This window comes from Gossypium hirsutum, chromosome D02 (genome assembly GCF_007990345.1).
Source record: "Gossypium hirsutum isolate 1008001.06 chromosome D02, Gossypium_hirsutum_v2.1, whole genome shotgun sequence".
Taxonomy (NCBI): domain Eukaryota; kingdom Viridiplantae; phylum Streptophyta; class Magnoliopsida; order Malvales; family Malvaceae; genus Gossypium; species Gossypium hirsutum.
Window position 1 is genome coordinate 40,089,704 of NC_053438.1, and position 23,573 is coordinate 40,113,276.

A 23,573-nucleotide genomic window follows, 5' to 3' on the forward strand; every position below is an offset into this window, starting at 1 on the left:
AATAAAATCAAGGGTAAATTACACCAACAGTCACTCAACTTTGGGGTAGCTGACAAAACAGTCACTGGGTTTCATTTAGGTCACTCAACTTTGAAAAAACAACAAAACAGTCACTAACGTTATTAAAAAGCGACAAATCAATCACTCATTAACATTTTTTGTCACAGGCTCAACGGGATAGCTGATATGGCCAGTTAACTAGCTGATGTGGCCAGTTAACTTGCCATTTTGGACGAGTAGTCAAAAGGTCAAAAAGAAAAGAAAAGATGATTGGTCCTTCTCTGTCTCTTTCTTTTTTTTTCTTCTCATCTTTCTCTTCATCATCTTCTCCCTCAACCTTTTTCTTCTTATACTTCTTCTTCTTTCTTGTTCTTCTCTCTTTTCTCTTCATCTTCTTTCTCCCTCAGCCTCATCTTTTACCACTAAATTTGGGTCTTTTCTTTCAATCTGAATGTGCTCCTACCTACAGTTGTGATGCAAAGTGTTTAACACTAAGAAGATAGTGAAACATAGCTATGTAAAACCAGAAGACATTATAGTGAAAAATGGCATGAAACAGGCTACCAAGGGAACCATCGACTTTTCATATTCCCTGTAATGCATTCAATAACAACAATGCCACCCACAATGCCAGTGGAATAAAAATTCACAATCATCTCATTTCAGGACCTTTCTATTACATTATGATAAAATTTACAAATAGCTAAAAAAAATTGAGCTACTGGCTGTTGGAGATGCAGGAAAAATACAATGTACTGCAACTATAAGGAAGCAATTCAGTAGGCACTCATGTACCATGGTATTTGAGACTCACATGATAGAATCCATTTTGGTTCTCGAGGACCAAGTGAACCAGTTTTCAACTTGGTTTCAACCATAGCAAACACAACTTTTGATGGCTTCTTCTTTAGCTTTAACCTACTGCTATCTTCTTTTACACCCCTTTTTTTCAAGGACTAATTCCTGGGACAAAAGAGACAATAGGCTTGAGTGTCTTTATTTTCTCTACCATTATAGCTTGAGTAGTTAGAACTACCCCAACAATAGAGACAACACTTTGTAAGGCACACCTTGAAACTCGATAAGGATCTATAACTCTCGTATTGATTAGATCTCCATATCTTCCTAACATTGCAGTGTAGCTAATTTTCTAATCGAGCTTTCTAGTCTTCTCCACTACAAATTCTCCGTCAACACATGCATCAGTTGCAATTAATTTTGAAGGTGCAAGGAGTGCCTATAGTCAATCAGACAAAAATTTCAAAAATAAAGTTCTCAATACATAAAAATATATGGTTGACTCCAAAATAAAGTTGTCTTAAGGAATCACATACTTTTGCTACAATATCAGCAGCAATCTGTTTATCTGATTCTTCTATTGAATTCTTTATTGTGTGAATCTACTTTGAAAAATGTATATAAGTTGCACCACCACTAGGTACTATCCCTTCATCCATGGCGGCAATTGTTGCATTCTTTGCATATGTAATTCTTAGTTTATGGTCTTCAAGTTTTATCTCAGTATGTGCTCCTACCTACAATTGTGGTGCAAAGTGTTTAACAATTATTATTTTACGGTCTTCAATTTCTATCGTAGAACAAAGCTCCTTCCATTTTCTTTTCTTCTCCTCTTATTCTTTTCCCCTTCTTCTCCATTTTTTCTCTTATTCTTCTTTTTCTCTTTTTCTTCTACTGCCCAAGGCTCTTAAATGGTTTTAGGGTTAAAAAGGATTGTTTAAAGGATAGCTAGTTCACCATTAAATGCCATGTCATTTATCTGTTATGTCTGTAATGGAAAATGGTTAAAAGGACTATTTTGTTATTTTTTCAAAGTTGAGTGACTGAAATGAAACCCGAGTGACTGTTTTGTCAGCTACCCCAAAGTTGAATGACTGTTAGTGTAATTTACCCTAAAATAAATGAAGCTTCAATAAACTCAAAAAGAAACATAAAGTATTTTGATGAAGCTATAAGAAACTAAGGAAATGGAAGAATTTTCAAGAGCTTTAACAAATTCAAAAATGTAGAAAACCTCCTAAGAAACACACATACATAGAAAAACATAACATGGGAAAAAAACCAAAATATAAAATGGGAGATGTAAAACCCAAAAATAATGTAAGTGGAAACTCAAAACAAAAATGAGAAAGTTAAAACCCAAAGAACTTGGAAAAGCTTTGAGAGGTTGAGCTATGGATTTTTGCTCGATCCCACAAATGACACTAATTATTTTAGTCACTTTAAGATGAATTGGGTTTGGAGATGGACTATATTGCCCTCAAGTTCTTACAAGATAGAAGTAAACTATGAGGGCATCAAAGGTCTTGTACTCTAAAATGCATTCTGATGCTTAAGTTAGTTGTAACAACCCATTTTTTAGTACTGCCGAAAACAGTGGTTTTAGGGCTACCAAATCCAATGAGTAAGTTCGTAAATATTATTATTTAATATTTACGAGTCAAATATAATTTTAAAAAGGTTTGTGATTTAATATTTTATATTATATAAGCGATTTATTAAGTTCAAGTGGTAAGACCCTAAGCTCAAGTGGTTTTAGAAAATGAGGTATTGGGACCTCATTTCTATAAACTGAGTCATAAATATTTTTATAAATATTTACAGTATGTCATTAAGGTGGTATTAAAGTTTGGTTAAAAAATTTTAACGTTCGAGTAGTTAATTAAACGAAAAGGACTAAATCGTAAAAGATGTAAAATTTGATCGCTTTTTATTTGAGTGATTAAATGGATTTTTGAATAAATGAAAAGGGACTTAAATGGTAATTAGACCATTTAAGAATTTAGTGGATGGTTTTGGGAAACTTAAAGCATGAAATTTGGATGATTATTAAAAGGACAAAATGGTAATTTCATAATTAAATTAAAATAAAAACAAAAAAATTAAGCTATCATCTTTTTCCTTGGTGTTTGCCAAATTTGGAGAAAGGTGGAAGCCATGGATGATAGTTTAAGCATTCGGTCAAAGTCCCCTTTTGCATGTAAGTCCGATTTAGCCCAATTTTTAATAATTTTTATATTTTTAAGATCGTTGCAACTAGGTCCAACTAGCCCGTAACTTTGTTTTTGAAACTGTTAAAGATTTTGAATTTTTTTCATTGATGAATCTATGTGATTTTAGATGTTAAATGATGAATTTGAAATGTTCGTTGATATTTAAAAGTATTTTGTTGAGTGATTTTGATGAATTTTCTGATTAGGGACTAAATTATTGAAATAGTAAATAAACAAGGATTTAATGTGATATTATTGCAAATGTGGGCTGTTTTTTGTGCCATGAATATTCGGCTGATGTGAATTGGCATTAGAAATGGTTAATTTGCATGTTTTAGGCTCAGCGACTAAATTGAATAAAAGTAAAATTTTATGGGAAATTTTTTAAAAATGTAAAAAATGACTAAATTGTATAAAAATACATTTTTTTACTGTCTAAATTAATATATTGAATGAAATTATTAATTTAGATCAAGATCAGGTGAAAAATCGAGGAGAATGGAAAATTACCGAAATGCCCCTGTACTTTGTCATTTCTGCAATTTAGCCATGTAAGTTTGTATAAACTATATTATGTATAATTTTGATTAAATTGAATGTTAATATATGATTTTATTGAAAATGAATCAATATATATGTTATTATACAAGTTATCATGTTTTGAGATGACATAAATCCAACAGCATATCGACGATCATCGATTATGTAAAGGGATAGCTTCGGCTATCAAATATGAATATGGATAGATTCGACTATCAATTATGAAAAGGGATGGTGATGACCATCAACCATGAAAAGGGATGGTGATGACCATCAAATACGAAAAGAGATAGCTTCGGCTATCGATTATGAAAAGGGATGGTGACGATCATCAATTAATGAAAAGGGATGGTTTCGACCATCGAATATGAAAAGGGACGATTACGACCATTGTTTAGCACAATTTTTGTGAGCTCCGATAAGGGTTCCGATTGACTTCATTATGACAAATATGGAAAGGTATGATGTAATAATGATCAAAGTATGGATATTCATGTTTATGAAAGGTATGATATAAGTGATGCTATGTTATGTGCCCATATCTTTCCATGTGATGATATTGCTAAGCTATGTGTCTAATCACTAGCTTGTGGTTATGGTTAATGTTATATTTATGTCTTATGTGTATGCAAATGAAATTGTAACAGCCCGGTTTAGACCCTAGTCAGACAATAGTTTCAGGACTACGAATCTAAGTCAAAAAATATTTTAAAATTATTTTTGGTGTTTATAGTATGTGAATGAATATGTGTGAAAGTTTCGTGTGAAAATTTTATCGTTTGTGTGTTTGATTTTATAAAAAGGACTTAATCGTGTAAAATGTAAAAGCTACGGTTTAATTGATTAGGTGCAAAATTGATGTGTTCTTTTAATGTGGAGTCCTTAAGTGGTATTTTAACCATTGAAAATATGCATGGACGGTAATGGGCTTATATTACAAGGTTTTATCATTAAAATCATTAAGGTTAGTTTTATAAATTAGTTAAATATGTTAATATAATAAAACATGAAATAAAAACCATGCATATTTGTTCACCTTTTGGATGAAAATAAAAAAAAAGAACACGCTAGGTTCAGCCTTGGTTTTGCTTGATTGAGGTATGTAATTTGCTTGGTTTTTTTAATATTTTTACGTTTTTGAGATCGTTGCTTCGAATACTAGCTAGCCCATGTTTGAATTTTTGAATTGGTTGTGTATTTTGTGATTTTCCATTGATGAGAAATTGTTGTTTTTGTTGTTTGATGATGGAAAATAAAAATAAGTTGTTAGATTATCATGTTTAATTAAGTGATTTTGGTAAAAAATTGTGTTTTAAGAATTAAATAGTGAAATTTGAAAATTTAGGGGTCAAAATGTCAAATAAATAAAAGAATTGGGCTGCTAGGGACCTTAGTAAAATTTGGATATGCTAGGGTGTGGTGAAATTTTGAATATTTTGGGTTTTGTGAAATAGGGACTAAATTGTAAAAAATGTGAAATGTTAGGTGCTAAAGTGTAAATTTCTCATTTATGTATTTTTGGATGATTTTGAATGAATATATGATTAAACAAGTCAAATTGGTATTAATTTAGATCAAGAAAAGAGGAAATCGGATTTAGATCGGGGTAAATCAAAAGTTATCGAATAGTCGTCCCTGTCCGTTCGTCTCCATATGAGGTAAGTTCGTAAGTGAATATATGTTAAATTGAATGTATTTATTTTGTACATAGCCAAATTGAATTGTATGTATGTATGTATAACTACATTGCCGAATTGAATTTAGCACGGAGTGATTTGTTATGAGCATGAATCGATCGAATTACGGTGCCCGAAAGCCCCGTACAAACCATAGGAATAGTTAGGATACATATGTCATGACATGGGATTTCGGTATATGATTTTTGTGTAAGACCACGTCTGGGACGGTGGCATCGATTTGAGATTTCCATGTAAGACCATGTCTGGGACATTGGCATTGTATATAATTTCGTGCAAAACACTGTTTAGGACAGTGCCATCGATATTTGATTACATGTAAGACCTCGTCTGGGACGTTGGCATTGTACGAGCTTTTCGAGCTATCTGAGTATCATTATTGATTCCAAATGGTTCAACGGGCAATGTCGAGTTAAGATCGAATGTGAAATCGAGCTAAATGGTTCAGGTACGTGTGAAGTTAAATGTTCACGAAAATAAGGTAATTATAGTACTTGAGATGATGATATAATTATACATGTTAAAAGAGTGATTTATGTGTACATGAGATAGCTTATATTCGGCCAAGTTGAAATTATAATGCTAATGTTCATTTGATGATTTATTTGCGTATGACTTACTAAGCTATCAAAGCTTACTGTGTGTGTTCAATTGATGTTTTATAGACTTTGGAAGCTAGTTACGAGCTCGAAGATCATCAAGGAAATCCGTCACACTATCGAACGCTATGTTGGTATTTTAAAAGCTTGAATTATGTACTTATGGCATATATAGGCTAGCATTTGTTTTGGTTGGTTTTGCAATTGTATAATTTTAAGCCATGCAAAAATGGCTAGAAATGATATTTATGTTTATGCATTATTGGTCATGGTTTAAGCTTATGTTGGAAATTAAGTTTCATAGCATATGTGAGTGGTATATTTGGTATATGATTTGGCATGAAGTAATGTCATGAATGGTTTATAAATTAAATCATGTTGGTAAGTTTGATACATAGTATTGAAATATATATTTGTGATGTTTTAAGGTGATGGTTATATGTGACAAATATAGGTTAAGTAATGTTTTTGGTTGGCTAATTAGGTTAAGTAATGTTTTTGGTTGGCTAATTACGTTAAGTAATGTTTTTGATGTGATTCAGTTTCGAGTTTTGAAATGTAATGATTATCTGTCTGAACTGTTATATGACCTGTAATGTCTCATAACCCTAAACTAGCGACGGATACGGGTTAGGGGTGTTACATTTGATTGGTATCAGAGCTACGGTTTAGTCGATTATAGGACTAAAATAGTGTATGTGAGTCTAGCTATACATGTCATAGAAATACGAACTGCGATAGTATGATGAATCCTAACAAATAAAATGTGTTTTTCGTACAGTAAATAGATCCCGAACAAATCGTAGCTAACGATGTTGAAAGTAATTCACCCGCTCCCATACAAAGGGCAGTGCCTTTTGATTCGAGAAACGTAACTAGTAGCCACAAGGGATGAATGAGTAGTTTACGGAGTTCGCTCGTACTAATCCGGCTGCTCAACAACCTCCGCCCCCGCCTAATCCTCCTCAGATACCTGTAATACCTCAAGTAATTGATCCGATGAGATTAAATAAACCCCCGGTTGATAAAATCAGAAAATACGGGGCTGAAGAATTTAGAGCTACTGTTGATGATAATGTTGAGTGAGTTGAATTCTGGCTTGATAATATTATCCGTGTGTTTTATGAGCTATCCTATACCCCTGACGAGTGTATTAAATGTGTTGTATCTTTGCTTCGAGATTTTGCGTATCACTGGTGGAATTCACTAGTATCTGTAGTTTCGAAAGAATGGGTTACCTGAGAGTTCTTTCAAATTGAATTTCGGAAGAAACACATCAGTAAGAGATTTATTGATCAAAAGCGAAAATAGTTTTTTGTGCATGTCCGTAACAGAATACGTATGTGTATTCACGAGAATGTGTAACAAGAATACGAGCGAGAATTTGTTCGACTGAGCTGATATGCACGAGAATATGTATCCACTGAAGAAATAATGTGTAAAAGATTCGAAGATGGTCTGAATAAAGATATTCGTCTGTTAGTCGGTATTCTGGAGATAAAAGAGTTTGTTGTACTTGTTGTTCGAGCATGCAAAGCCGAGGAACTCGATAAAGAAAAAAGAAAAGTTGATTTTGAAGCTAGAGATGTGAGAAAGAGATCTTCAAGTAAATCAATTCAGTCTGCATCAAAGAAATTCTGAGATGACTTTAGTCGTTCAAAGGCTACTGCGGGCTATTCTAGACGTGATTAAGACAGACCACCTGTGAGCTCGAGAGCTACCTCAGTAGCTAGTGTTGGTAACATCCGATCGAACCAACCTGAGTGCAAACATTATGATAAATGACATCCCGGCAATTGTAGATTGAATGATCAGACTTGTTTTAAAGGTGGATCGATGGATCACTTCATTTGTGAATGCCCTGAGTTAGTTGAGCAAAACATAGTGTAGAATACGAGACTGAGTAACATGTCAGCTCGAGGTAGACCACCTAGAAACAAGAGTAATGTGAGTGGCAGTCAGAGGGGAACTAAAGACATGGCTGTTAGATCTGAGGCTCGCGCACCTGCCAGAGCTTATGCTATCCGCGCTAATGAAGAAGCTTCGTCTCTAGATGTGATTACCGGTACTTTCATTCTCTATGATACTTCTGTGATTACATTGATAAATCTAGGATCAGCGCATTCGTACATATGCATGAATTTAGTATCCAGTAAGACTTTACCTGTAGAGTCTACCGAATTTGTAATTAGAATATCGAACCCCTTAGGCAAAAGTGTCCTGGTTGACAAAGTGTGCAAGAACTGTCCATTGATGATTCGAGATATTTGTTTCCTGGCTGATTTGATGTTATTACCCTTTGACGAATTTGATATAATTCTGGGTATGGATTGGCTAACTTTGCATGATGCTATTGTAAACTGCAAACGGAAGACTATTGATTTGCAACGCCAGAATGATGAAATAATTCGGATTGAGTCTAATGATTTGAATGGTTTATCGGCAGTGATTTCTTCGATGTTAGCTCAGAAATATGTGAGAAAGGGTTGTGAAGCTTACTTTTCCTATGTACTCGATTCTAAAGTGATCGAAAAGAAGATTGAATTAGTACCATTCATGTGCGAGTATCCGGATGTGTTTCTTAAAGAATTACCGAGTTTGCCACCGATCCGAAAGGTAGAGTTTGGCATTGAGTTAGTGCCGGGGACAACTAGGATTTCGATACCTCCGTACAAAATGGCACTGACCGAATTAAAAGAGTTGAAAGCTTAGTTGCAAGAATTGACAGATAGAGGTTTCGCACGACCGAGTTTTTCTCCCTGAGGTGCACCAGTTTTGTTTGTGAAAAAGAAAAACGAAACTATGAGAATGTGCATCGATTATCGATAGCCCAATAAAGTGACCCTAAAGAATAAATATCCTCTGCCACGTATTAATGATCTGTTTGATCAGTTGAAAGGGGCTACAGTGTTTTCAAAGATAGATTTGAGATCGAGTTACTATCAGTTGCGAGTTAAAGACTCCGATGTGTAGAAAACTGCTTTCTGAATGAGGAATGGACATTATGAGTTTTTAGTTATGCCTTTTGGACTAACAAATGCACCTATTGCTTTTATAAATTTAATGAATCATATCTTCTGACAGTATTTGGATCAATTTATGGTTGTGTTTATAGATGACATCTTGATATATTCCCGCAATGAATTTGAGCATGCCGAACATCCGAGAATAGTGCTACAAACTTTGCATGATAAGCAATTGTATACGAAGTTCAGTAAATGTGAGTTCTGGTTATGAGAAGTTGATTTTCTAGGACATGTTGTATCAGCATCGGGTATTAGAGTTGATCCGAGCAAAATTTCTGTAATTCTAGATTGGAAGCCTTCGAGAAATGTATCCGAAGTCTGAAGCTTCCTGAGACTCGCCGGTTATTACAGACTATTCATAAAAGGCTTCTCAATGATTGCAACCCCGATGACGAGACTACTTCAGAAAGATGTTAAGTTTGAGTGGTCAGAAAAGTGCCAGAAAAGTTTTGATCGATTGAAATCTTTGTTGACAGAAGCTCCAGTACTAGTTCAGCAAGAGTCGGGAAAGGAATTTGTAATCTATAATGATGCATCATTAAATGGACTGGGATCTGTTTTGATGCAGGAAGGCAAAGTCATAGGTTATGCCTCGAGATAGTTAAAGCTGCACGAAAAGAATTATCTGACGCACGATCTGGAATTGGCAGCTATTGTGTTTGCATTGAAAATTTGGCGCCACTATCTATTTGGTGAGAAATATCACATCTATTCTAATAAAAAAACCTTAAAATATTTGATGACTCAGAAAGATCTGAATCTACGACAGCGAAGATGGTTAGAGTTATTAAAAGATTACGAGTTAGTGATTGACTACCATCTGGGGAAAGCCAATGTTGTTGCTGAGGCTTTGAGTCAGAAATCTCTGTTTGCCTTACGTGCGATGAATACTTGGTTGGTCCTATCCGATGACGGTTCGCTTGTAGCTGAATTGAAAGTGAGACCGTTATTTATACAGCAGATTTGCGAGGCTCAAAAATTGATAATGAATCGATAGCAAAACGGGCACAATGTTGTTCGAACCTTGATTCAGATTTTCAAATTGATGCTGATGATTGTTTAAGATTCAGAGGTCAAATATGTGTTCCAAGAAACTCAGAGTTGCTTCGGATGATTTTGAATGAAGCACATAGCAGTCGATTATGAGTTCATTTGGGAAGTATAAAAATATACAACAATCTGAAACAGCTTTACTGGTGGCCTAGTATGAAGCGTGACATCTCTGAATTTGTTTCGAAATGTTTAAACTATCAACAAGTCAAAGTCGAGCATCAGGTACTGTCTGGGTTACTACAGCCAATTATGATTCCCGAGTGGAAATGGGACAGAATCACGATGGATTTTGTTTCGAGTTTGCCTCTGTCACTGAGTAAGAAAGATACGGTCTGGGTAGTGGTTGATAGAATAACTAAATCGGCTCATTTCATTCCGGTACGCATGGATTATTCGCTTGATAAGCTTGTTGAGTTCTATATCTCTGAGGTTGTGAGATTACACGAAGTACCTATTTCTATTGTTTTTGATAGAGATTGGAGGTTCACATCGCAGTTTTGGAAGAAACTGCAAGATGCTTTAGGTATGAAACTACATTTCAGTACTACTTTTCATCCACATTCAGATGGTCAATCCGAGCGAATTATTCAGATACTCGAGGATATATTAAAATGTTGCATTTTTTAGTTTGAAGGTACGTGGGAACAATACATGCCACTGATTGAATTTGAGTATAATAACAGTTTTCAATCAAGTATAAAAATGGCACCTTATAAAGCTTTGTACGGTTGCAAATGCCGAACACCTTTGCATTGGATTGAGCTTAGTGAGAATAATTTACACGAGGTCAATTTGATCAAAGCGACTCAACAGAAAGAAAAAGTGATTCGTGAAAGCCTGAAAGCAGCGTCAGATCGTTAGAAATCGTATGCAAACATGAAACGGAAAGATATCTAGTTTCAGGTCGAGGATAAAGTGTTTTTGAAAGTATCTACGTAGAAGAAATTACTCCGATTCGGTCGTAAAGGCAAATTGAGTTTGAGGTTTATTAGACCTTATGAGATTATTGAGCGTATCGGGCCAGTTGCTTACAAATTGTCGTTGCCACCTGAATTAGAAAAGATTCATAATGTATTTCATGTATCGATGCTTAAACGTTATCGATTCGATCCCTCACACGTGATTTCCCCGTTTGAGATTAAGATTCAATCCGATATGACATACGAAGAAAAATCGATCTGAGTTTTAGATCGCGAGGTCAAAGATTTGAGAAATAAGCAAATTTCATTAGTAAAAGTCTTGTGGCATCGACACAAGGTGGAAAAAGTTACATGGGAGCCCGAGGATGTTATGAGAGAACAATACCGCAACCTTTTCACTGGTAAGTTTTTTTGGGACAAAAATCCCTAATGGGGGAGAGTTGTAACAACCTGGTTTAAACCATAGGCGGACAGTGGTTTCGGGACCACGAATCTGAGTCAGAAAATATTTTAAAATTATTTTTGGTGTTTACAGTATGTGAATTAATATGTGTGAAAGTTTCGTGTGAAAATTTTATCGTTTGTGTGCTCAATTTTATAAAAAAGACTTAATCGTGTAAAATGTAAAAGCTATGGTTTAATTGATTAGGTGCAAAATTGATGTGTTCTTTTAATGTGGAGTCCTTATGTGGCATTTTAACCATTGAAAATATGCATGAACGGTAATGGGCTTATATTATAAGGTTTTATCATTTAAATCATTAAGGTTAGTTTTGTAAATTAGTTAAATATGTTAATATAATAAAATATAAAATAAAAACCATGCATATTTGTTCATCTTTTGGCTGAAAATACAAAAGAAAAAGAAAGAAAAAGAACAAGCTAGGTTCGGCCTTGGTTTTGCTTGATTCAGATATGTAATTTGCTCGATTTTTTATGATTTTTATGTTTTTGAGATTGTTACTTCGAATACTAGCTAGCCCGTGTTTGAATTTTTAAATTGGTTGTGTATTTTTTGATTTACCATTGATGAGAAATTCTTTTTTTTTTTGTTGTTTGATGATGGAAGATAAAAATAAGTTGTTAGATTATCATGTATAATTAAGTGATTTTAGTACAAAAATGTGTTTTAAGGATTAAATTGTGAAATTTGAAAATTTAGGGGTCAAAATGTGAAATAAATAAAAGAATTAGGCTGCTAGAGACCTTAGTCAAATTCGACTATACTAGGGTGTGGTGAAATTTTGAATATTTTTTGTTTTGTGAAATAGGCAATAAAATTGTGAAAAATGTGAAATGTTAGGGGCTAAAGTGCAAATTGCTCATTTATGTATTTTTGGATGAATTTGAATGAATATATGATTAAACAAGTGAAATTGGTATTAATTTAGATCAAGAAAAGAGGAAATCAGATTTGGATCGGGGGAAATCAAAAGTTGTCGAATAGTTGTCCCGGTTCGTTCGTCTCCGTACGAGGTAAGTTCGTAAGTGAATAAATGATGTTAAATTGAATGTATTTATTTTGTACATAGCCAAATTGAATTGTATGTATGTATGTATAACTACATTGTCGAATTGAATTTAGCATGGAATGATTTGTTATGAACTTGAATCGATCGAATTACGGCGTCTGAAAGCCCCGTACGAACCATAAGAATAGTTAGGATACATATGTCATGACATGGGATTTCGGTATATGATTTTTGTGTAAGACCACGTCTGAGATAGTGGCATCGATTTGAGATTTACGTGTAAAACCATGTCTGGGACATTGGCATCGTATATGATTTCGTGTAAGACCTTGTCTGAGATAGTGGCATTGATATTTGATTACATGTAAGACCTCGTCTGGGACGTTGGCATTGTACGAGCTTTTCGAGCTATCTGAGTATCATTATTGATTCCAAATGGTTCAACGGGCAATGTCGAGTTAAGATCGAATGTGAAATCGAGCTAAATGGTTCAGGTACGTGTGAAGTTAAATGTTCATGAAAATAAGGTAAGTATAGTACTTGAGATGATGATATAATTATGCATGTTAAAAGAGTGATTTATGTGTACATGAGATAGTTTATATTCGGCCAAGTTGAAATTATAATGCTAATGTTCATTTGATGATTTATTTGCTTATGACTTACTAAGCTATCAAAGCTTACTGTGTGTGTGTTCGATTGATGTTTTATAGATTTTGGAAGCTAGTTATGAGCTCGGGGATCGTCAAGGAAATCCGTCACACTATCAAACGCTATTTTTGTATTTTAAAAGCTTGAATTATGAACTTATGGCATGTATAGGCTAGCATTTGTTTTGGTTGGTTTTGCAATTGTATAATTTTAAGCCATGCGAAAATGGCTAGAAATGATGTTTATGTTTATGCATTATTGGTCATGGTTTAAACTCATGTTGGGAATTAAGTTTCATAGCGTATGTGAGTGGTATATTTGGTATATGATTTGGCATGAAGTAATGTCATGAATGGTTTATGAAAAAACTCATGTTGGTAAGTTTGATACATAGTATTGAAATATATATTTGTGATGTTTTAAGGTGATGGTTATATGTGAAAAATATAGGTTAAGTAATGTTTTTGGTTGGCTAATTAGGTACGAAAGATGAAGGAAAATAATGAATATGTTATATGAATGTTTTGCTTGAATGTTTTGGTATGATTTCAAATGATAAATAATGGTTATGATTGGATATGTTTTAGTTAGTTTAGTTGGTTAGTTAAAAGTGTTAATTGATGTTTATAATCGGCTAGTCATAAGTAAAATAGGTGTATATGCTAAAGGCATGATCATTTGTGGTTGGTTATTTAGATTCAGCTTGTGATGGTTAAAAATTAGCATGTGAAAAAGGGTGTACTATGGTTTGTATTTTGTGCTCATATAATGGTTCATATTGATAGGTTAAAATACGCAATATATATGAAGCAATAAAGTTATGTTCAGCCATAAGATAATGATACTAGAGTTGCAAATGTGTTTGGACATTGTTTGGTGTGAAATAGTTTGTTTAGTTTACAACATGCGCACGTGCAAAGTTAAGAAAATGATATGTTTGATATTCATCAAATGAAATAGATATATATATTGGCATAAATTCGATATATGCTAGAATATGTTTTAATTATGCAATGTTATAATTGTTATGATTTCAAGACTCGATATTTGATTAAGTTACGAGTATTGATGTGATTGAATTTCGAGTTGTGAAATGTAATGATTATCTGTATAAACTGTGATATGACCGGTAATGCCTCTTAACCTTAATCCGGTGATAGATACGGGTTAGGGTTGTTACAAAAATGGTAAGTGTTCAATAAGAACTAAGACATGTTTATATGAAACTCAATGGAATGCTGATACATGGAAAAACATGACATGTTGTGATGGATGATAAATTCAATTGAATCACACTCAAGAATAATGGTTATCCATGTCAAATTCATAATCATGTTTAAATAAACTAACATGTTTTATTAATATGCTAAGGCTTATGCCAAGCTTGTGGATATGATTGATGTTTATGATTATGCTTTTACTATGCATACGAAACGAGTATTATGATGTATTATATGTGAGCAAATTACTTATGCTATGGATAAATACATTGAATCAAGAGTTAATAATGTTGTTTAGGCTTCTGATAAACATTGGGGATGGAATGAAAAGTAAGTAAATAGAAAGATATATAATCTTATAAAAGGTTGATGATTATATATTATGTCTCATGAAATCCTATCATGTTATGAATGGTCAATACATATACGACGTTAACGAACTTACTCATTTGTGAGTTGATGATCATATCGATTTATTAATCTTATAGTATTGCATAGATTTATGTTTATTCTATAAAAATTATTATTGAAAAGGAATATTATGCTTAAAGTTTATACGAGCTTCCTAAGCATTCATTGCTTACGTAGTTTCTCTTTTACCTTATAGATTATCGGAAGCTCGATCTGGTTGAAAGCTAGTCGGAGATCCATCACACTATCCATCGATTTTATTAGTAGATTTTGATGCTTTGGTCGTGGTTATAATGGCATGTATAGGTGGACGTATGTCTAATGTTTAGTTAATGATAACATCATATAACGTTGTTTTAATTTTGTGAAACTTACGATATTTGATGCCTTGATCATTGGTTTTCTTTCGACACTTTGATGTTTAAAGGTTGGTGTTTATAAGATCAAATTGATGCATGGTTTTATGGCCAAAGTGGTAAGAGTTGGCATGTTTGCAAAGTGAACATTTAGGGCATGTTTTGATATAGGATTTAATAAAAAATGTTTGGTTGAATTACGACCATTTGGACATAATCTGATATGTATATATGTTGGTTATTGGAACCATTTGGACTTGTTAGAATGGTGACATTTAAATGGTTTTGATGCATGTGAGAAGTAGTCCCAATGGTAAGGTCATTTTAATATGTTTGATATAGAAATAAGTTAATCGAAAAATGGTTAAATATGCACATGTATAGGTGTTTTGTGCTTGATGATATAGCCAATATGTTTGGCTTGTAATTATGGTATTTTGGATGATGCAATAGTTGTTATGTTGGCATGTATATGTGGTCTATTATGGTTGATATTTTGGCATGTTGGTACTTAAAGGTTGAGAGTTGGAATGGAATATAAAATGCACGCTATGAAATGTTGTTTTGATATGCTTGAATGTGATCATTGAGGTATGGAAGTTGATAATGAACATTGAGTTAATAAATAGCTAGTTTGGTGTGTTTGGATGTGTTGACATATGGTCAAGTTTGCTAAGGTAGTGATGATAGGTGTTGAATAGTCAAATTGGTGCTTTTGAGTATGATTTTGGCATGTGAACATTATGGTAAATGTTGGCATAAATTTAGTTATAAAGGTTAGTTAATTTGTGGTTAAACTTAGCAAATGTATAATCATGTTTGATTGTTGTGATTTAGGTGCCTTTTGGGCATATTGGTTGTATGATTAAATACTATGATGATCTAGCTTGAATATGCATGTGTTAGGTACATTTTGAATGTTTGAATATAGGTGCAAATGACTTGTAAGGGTGTGCTTGAATTGGGTGAAAGAAATAGCTTGAATTTGGCCTATTTATTATCCACACGACCTAAGACACGAGCGTGTGTCTCAGCCGAGTGTGACACACGGTCACGCGACATGGTCGTGTGTCCCCTGTAGGTTTTTAAAGTTTACATTTGGACAGTTACACGGCCTGGCAGACGAGCGTATGGCTTGGCCGTGTGAACCAAGTCAGAAAGTTACACGGGCTAGGACACGACCGTATGTCCCTACTATGAATGCCCACACGGCCTGAGACATGGGCGTGTGTCTCTGCCATGTGAGTCACATCGCCTGGCCACACAATCATGCGACCCCTGTAGTATGAATTTTCTATCTTTTTCCATGAAGTTCTAACTATTGTCGATTTAGTCCCGAATCGTTTCTAAAGTGTTTCTAAGGCCTCGAGGGCTCGAAAAGGGGATGTTATGCAAGTGTTTGCATGGATTATGATATGATTTATGAAATGTTTTGAGAATGAATGTTTTTATGTTAAAAGCTTTCGATAATGCTTCGTAACCCTATTCCGGCGACGGATACGGGTTTAAGGGTGTTACATTAGTGAGGAAACTACGTAATGGAAAAGTAAGTAATATAAGGTTATGGAGAAAGGAGAAGATATGAAGGAGATAACCCTCGTGAGAGATTTGTACTTGCCCCCTATACTTAATCCTCAAGGTTATTCTCTTATTGGTAGGTATGTAAAGTAATCCTGATTATTTCAAGTTTGATCATTAATGTTTGACCACAAGAACTTTAAATATTATTGTTATTACTCGAGCAGGTAACAGACTAACAACGTTACAACAGAGCCTACAGTACATAAAGGAAAAGAGTAAAATGATAATTTTAACATTATGAAGCAGTCCTAATTATTTAGGGTGTATATGTTTAATGAAAAATAGCTATTACTCGAGCAGGTAACAAACTAACAATGTTACAAAAGAGCCTACAGTACATAAAGGAAAAGAATAAAATGATAATTTTAACATTATGAAGCGGTCCTAATTATTTAGGGTGTATATGTTTAATGAAAAATAGCTTACATGAAATGTTTTTTTTTAATATTTTCATGTTTCTTGTGCTTATTTCATGAAAAACAACTTGGTCAACAAAAAAATAAGTCCATTTTCTTAGAAATTGACTTTCTCTTAAAAATTGTAAGTCATTTTCTAGAAAATATCTCCTTCATGAATAAATTAATTTTTAAATAAAATTAACTTGAATCAAGCCTAATGTTATATATTAATATTTATTTATTTTAATTTTTACAAATATTAAAATGTTTATACCAAATATGATAATTTTCAATATTAGTAAACGTACATATTTAGTTATTTATATTTAAAAATATAATAAATTATTAATATTAATAAATAAAATTATTATTTTAATAAATTATTTAATATTTTTTTGATATAATTTTATTTCAATAGTTAATTTAACATTAATAATTCTTTTAAATTTTAAATAATGTTGTTAATATTTTATGGAAAAAATTTATATTAACACTTTAATAATAAATGCTTCTATAATATTTTGTAACAAATACAATTTTTATTGTATTTATTTCACTAAAAATAACTTTTAAAACATGATTTTAGATGTAGAATTATCTAAATACCAAAAATATTAATTTTTATAAAAAAAATTAAACAAATTTTACAAAAAAAAAGCATTTAAATAAAACATTTTTCAAAAGATGTTTTAATAAATCAAAGTCTTAAACACAATATTCAAAATTTATGGACACACCATCTACAGAATAGTTCAAGTGAATTTTTCTTTTCTTTTCACTGTATTTATAAAATACAGTATGTCTCAATGATGGACCACATGATATATATCTATTTTACTGTTTATGTTTAGGTTTGTGATTGTGATTGTTTCTTTCAATAATATTACTATTAAAATTTAAATATATATATATATATTTTTATTAATAATGTAATGTATCTTACCATTAATTTAATTTTGGATATATGAATTTTAATATTAAATCCAAATAGAAATGAAAGGAATTGGTGCTGCGGTAACCAAACCCAAGATTACACAATATATCTATCTTTGTCAAGCTTCAAGCTTTTTTCAAAGTTCCTAAACATATCCATATTCCAAAACTCTCTTCCCTTTTACTCTGATTGAAATGTCTTTGGAATCAAAAAGTTTAAACCCACATTCTGAGTAAATCCTCTCATCAAACTGTTACCATGACAATGAAAGCTCCCCATGCACCATGCAATTAATTCACTCCTCGGCAATTTAATTTTCAGTTTAGCTCTCCTCCCTTACCCAGCACTTAAGCTTCTTCAATCTATCAGTCATGCAGCATTCTTTTAGTTCATACAACTGCCTATCTCTACTGCGCGCATCCATTTTTTTATAAAAAAATTTCGTTGGAGCAGTTCAAATTTTACCATTCTTATCTTAAAAGATAAATTAAAAAAAATTCAAGAACTCGATAGTCGGATTTTAACACCGTTTATATGTACATTGGACAATGTGAATTTTGTCTTGATTTGTTGTCTAGAACCTCACAAGTTAGACGAAATCTATTTGGGTGATGTAGGAAGAAAAGTAAAAGGAAACAGGAAGGTGCAAACAATGAGAAAGCTGAGAAGATATGAAAAATGAAATAAGCATATGGTGTCCTCTATATACCAAGTTTTTTGGTATCCATTTTAACTTGAAAAATGCATGATGAAGAAATGTGGTCATTATGATTCTGAGAAGGAACCAATGCCAGGGAGCTCATCACTCTCCAGTACTCTCCTTTCCTTTTCTTCTCATCTCCATACATCCATCTCTCTTGATCTTCTCGTTTGATTTGTTCAATCCCATTCCCACCACCCTCGGATGAATTGCTAATTAAAACTTCCCTCATGTTACACCACATCCTTAACATGATATAAATCATCACCAAACATATAACTGTGGAAGTGAAAACAATGGCCACTATAATACAAACAACTGCAGTGCTAGACAGAATGTTGTTTTCATGACCCGCTGACTCCATGCACGATGTTAATGGTGGGCCGCATAGCTTGTCATTACCCGAGAAAGAAGTTGGTGGGAATCCTGAAAAGGTGGAAGAAAGTTGTCCTCGAAGATGATTATTTGACAGGTTTAGCATTACCAGGCTGGTAAGTTGTCCAAGTGAAGAAGGAAGTTCTCCTCCAAGTCGGTTGAAAGAGAGATTTAATCTTTCCAACTTCAAAAGATCTCCCAGAGACGATGGGATCTCACCTGACAAAAGATTTCTGCTCAGGTCCAAAATTACTTGTAGCTCAGTTAGCTTTCCTATCTCAGATGGTATTGGACCTGAGAGCAAGTTTTCTGAAAGTCTCAGCTCGTACAGCTTCTTGCATTGCTGGATGGTTGGAGGAATAGAACCCGAGAGATTGTTTCTTTGCAGATTTAGGACATTGAGAGAAGTGAGTTGTCCGATCTCATGTGGGATCTGGCCAGACAGATTGTTGGTATGAAGAGAAAGCTTTAGCAATCTTGAGCAGTTTCCAAGCTCGGCTGGAACCTGTCCCTGGAAATTATTGGAAGAAAGATGAAGCTCTCCCAGGTCATGTAGGCTTCCCAACCAACTAGGCATCTTGCCTGTGAAATGGTTGTCGTTAAGTAGAAGGTGCTGAAGCTTTTGACAAGTAGAGAGTTGAGATGGCACTTCTCCTGTCAAGTTGTTGAAGGATAAATCCAGAAAGATGAGCTCCTTGAGTCGGCCTAATTCTGAAGGAATGCTGCCATTGAGAAGGTTATTTGCCAGGCGAAGACGGCCAAGATTTGTTGAAATGGCCAGCCTAGAAGGAATGCTACCTGAGAAGCTGTTGTTTGTTAAGTCCAAGGCAGTTAAAGAATTTGAACCTGTGAGGGGAAGGATGGTACCACTGAACTTATTGTGAGAAAAGTTTATTATTTTTAGGTTCCTGAGAGAGTAGAGTGAATCGGGTAGAGGGCCTTCAAAAGAGTTGTTGTAGAGCGTAATGGTGCTGAGTTGAGAAAGGAATCTGAATGTTGCAGGCAAGCTCCCTGATAGCTTATTATCAGCTAAAGCTAACTGCTGCAACTTTTTGCAGTAGCCCAAACTTGGTGGGATTGGACCTGACAAATCGTTCTGCCTTAGTTGAAGCAAAACCAGATCTTTGAGCTTTCCAATAGTTTCAGGAATGGAACCACTGAAGTGGTTCCCAAAGAAATCAATGGCAGTTAAGCTTGCACAGTTGGTTAACTCCATTGGTATACTTCCAGACATCTGGTTATCATAGAGGTAGATGGTGCTCAGACTCTGTAGCTTGCCAATCTCCACTGGGATTGAACCAGTGATCATGTTGTCGAACAGATAAAGATTTTCCAAGTTACTCATGTTTCCAATTTCTGGAGGAAGGCTTCCATTGAAGCTATTGTTATTGAGCAGTAGATCTGTGAGCTTCTCTAATTTGTCAATGGTGGGTGGTAACTCTCCTTCAAGATTGTTGTTGGAAAGATCTAGTTGTTGCAGTGAGGAGCAGTTCAGTAACCCCAATGGGAATCCTCCGGAGAGCTTATTTTGGGCTAGAAACAGTTGTTGCAGATTTGAATTCTTGAGGCAAAAGTTACTTGGAATGCTACCCGTCAAAGCATTGTTGGAGAAAACTACAACTTGAAGGTTCTGCAAATGGATATTAAGCAGGTTTATGGTTCCTGATAGGTTGTTGCTGGATAAGTCAAGCTTCTGGAGCTGAACCAAATGGTTGAGCTCCCATGGAATCTCTCCATTCAGCCTATTTCCTAATAAATTCAAGTACTGCAAATTGGATAGGCCACTTATCTCTGGAGGGATGGATCCTGAAAGGCTGTTATTGGCCAAGTTCAGAATTTGTAGCGATTTAAGCTTCCCAATTGATGCAGGGATTTCCCCATCAAGCATGTTGTTTGAGGCTGCAAAATTTTGAAGTTCTTCACAGTTATGAATCTCTGCTGGAATGAAGCCACTCAGACTGTTGTGCTGCAAATCAAGAAATACCAGATTCTTCAAGTTACCCATCTCTGCAGGAATACTTCCATTTAATTGGCAATACGCTAGACCCAGAACTCTTAACTCAGTCAAGTTACCAATACTTGGTGGAATTTGAGCAGCCAACATGTTATCTCCTATTCTAAGAACTTGCAACTTCTTCAAAAGGCCTATCTCTGTAGGAATTTTACCAGAGAGATTATTTGCAAACAGGATCAGTGTTCTTAGATTTCGAAGTCGTCCAATCTCAGGGGGGATTGAACCTGTGATAAGATTGAGGGATAAATCGAGAGTTTGAAGAGAAACAAGGTTCCATAACTCGGTGGGAATGGAACCTGACAAGGTTGAAGCAGATAGGTTCAAGGCAATGACAAAAGCTTCATCATGTGAACATGTGAGGCCATTCCAGCTGCATATATGAGCTCTGAGAGACCAGCTTTCAAGAACTCCTGCAGGATCAACTAGTTTTGACTTAATTCTCAAAAGCCAGTGAGCATCTGTTGAACTTGAATTGTCCCCAAAACTGAACGCCAGAATACAACTAAAGACTGTGATGAACAGGCTGAAACGGGATATTTGAGTGCTATCCATTTCAAGTGGTGACCAATTAAGTTCGATCACAAAAGCATCAGATACTGCAACTGTTGCCCCGTGATTCCATGTTTAAAAGAAAAGACCAGAAGAAGAAGAAGAAAGGTTCAACTGAATCATGGTGTTAAAAAGGGAAAAAGAACAGCAATACGATATGTCAGTGGAAAGTGGAAGATCAAACAGGCTTAAAGTTATAAAGAGTTGGGAAGTTAGCTTGGAGTTTAAATAGTTATTGAAGTATGGCTGCTTAATCAGTGTGAACAGCTGAACAAATACCTTATATTAATACTGCATCGTCCCTTTTTTTGGTAGAAAAAAGTTTAGGCCGAGTTATTTGTGAAACTCAAATTTTAATGCTTGCCAAAATGTTAATGACCGAACCAACTCATATCCTCCATTAAGCAACATTTATGGAATCTTGAAGCATGTAAAGTTGTATTTGCATTTATATTGATATTGGTATTTGTAATCATATAAAATACAGAATACGATAGAGATAAGATGGAGTAGTGATGGGTATCTTGAAGAAGGAAAAGGTGTGTGGGCCTCTTCCCTCCCTAGCCTCTACTTGTTGTCTGACTTAGATTGGAGATTGCCAACCTAGGCAAATAAAAAAAAATCATATATTAAGAGAAAAAAGGAATTTTAAACTCTGCTTTTACAAAGCTTCCATAGAGATTAAGCAAGATTTGACTTTCTAATGCTTCAATTATTGTCAACTAAATTGGTATAAGACCATTTATGATATTGAAACTATAGAGTCGTCCGAGCAAGCATAAAGCATATAGGCGTGCAAGCTGAATGGACCAGTTTGCCCGCCAACTGATATGATATACATGCCATCATCATCATCATATTCTTTGAATGATGCATAAGGCTTCATATTTTCAAGTATAAAGTTGAGAAATTAGTCATCACCAAAACCACCAAATACCAACTTAAAAATACAAGAAAGAAACAAAACAAAATAACAACCATGAAGAATTTTACAGTAGATACAAGAGACAAGCTTGATTAGGTTTTATTTTATAATATAAAATGGAAAGAGAAGTACGTCAATTATATTCAAAAGGATTCTTATAATGATCAATTAACACCTAAATGTATTGTGAAATGAATAAAAAAGGATTCTGGTGAAGAAGAAACAAAGGGAAGAGGACAAGAAAAGTTCAACAACTGAAGTGTGTTTCTCATAAAGATTGTGCTTCCAGTTTTAGGTTTAGATTCCTCACTTTGCTTAGTTTTTCAATTTCAATTTCAAGGAGAGAGACAACCAACATGTTCTGTCCCATCAAAGAGCCCGGACAAGACAACAAATTACTACTTACCAACCTGCGCTCAGAGACGAACTTAGGGGGTAACAGGGCCGGCCATCCTAGACTTTGTAAAAAAATTTTCTAAGATTTTGAAGTTTTAAAAATTTTTATTTTGATTTATAAATTTGTGTTTAACACCTTCAAAGTATTTCAAAAAATTTTTAATTTTTTTTATAATAGATTTAGTAATATTTTTAGTTTAATTTAGTAAATTAATACAAAATAATATCTAAACATTAATTTGGTAAAAATAAAGTTTAATAATTTAATATCCAAATATAAATGGTACCTAAATATTAATTAAGTAAAAATAAAATTAAATAATTATAATATTTTATACAAATTGAATATTTAACTTATTTTATTTTATTTTTAATTTTGATAATCAAGATTATTTAGAATTAAAAAGAATTGTTAAAAATACGCCCCACCTAATCTACTTTAAACATGTATATTTTATAAAGATATCCTCGTCATTTTAATCAACAATTCTAATTTCACCGCGCACCACATAAGAAAAAGTAGCAAGCAACTATAATACATACCCACACGTGTGGGGTTTGTTCAAGGGAAATGGTGTTGAGTGAAATGCGGAAGGTGCAATTGAAGCAATGCTTCTCTCCTATCTCAAATCAATCACCATTAGTATTTTTCTTCTACACATCATATTCAAATAATAAAGGGCACTGAGCCACAACAATGACAAAGTTGGTTTCGATAAGAAAGAATTTTCGTCGAAATAAATGG

General features: G+C 33.9%; 1 protein-coding gene across 1 annotated transcript; it reads right to left on the reverse strand.

The window, feature by feature from the left end:
* Nucleotides 1-18,384: 18,384 nt before the first annotated feature.
* LOC107896897 (LRR receptor-like serine/threonine-protein kinase GSO1) lies at nucleotides 18,385-22,162 on the reverse strand. The gene has a single exon (XM_016822195.2). The coding sequence runs from the start codon at nucleotides 21,508-21,510 to the stop codon at nucleotides 18,571-18,573; it is 2,940 nt and encodes a 979-aa protein (XP_016677684.2). The 5' UTR covers nucleotides 21,511-22,162; the 3' UTR covers nucleotides 18,385-18,570.
* Between the last annotated feature and the right edge of the window lie 1,411 nt (nucleotides 22,163-23,573).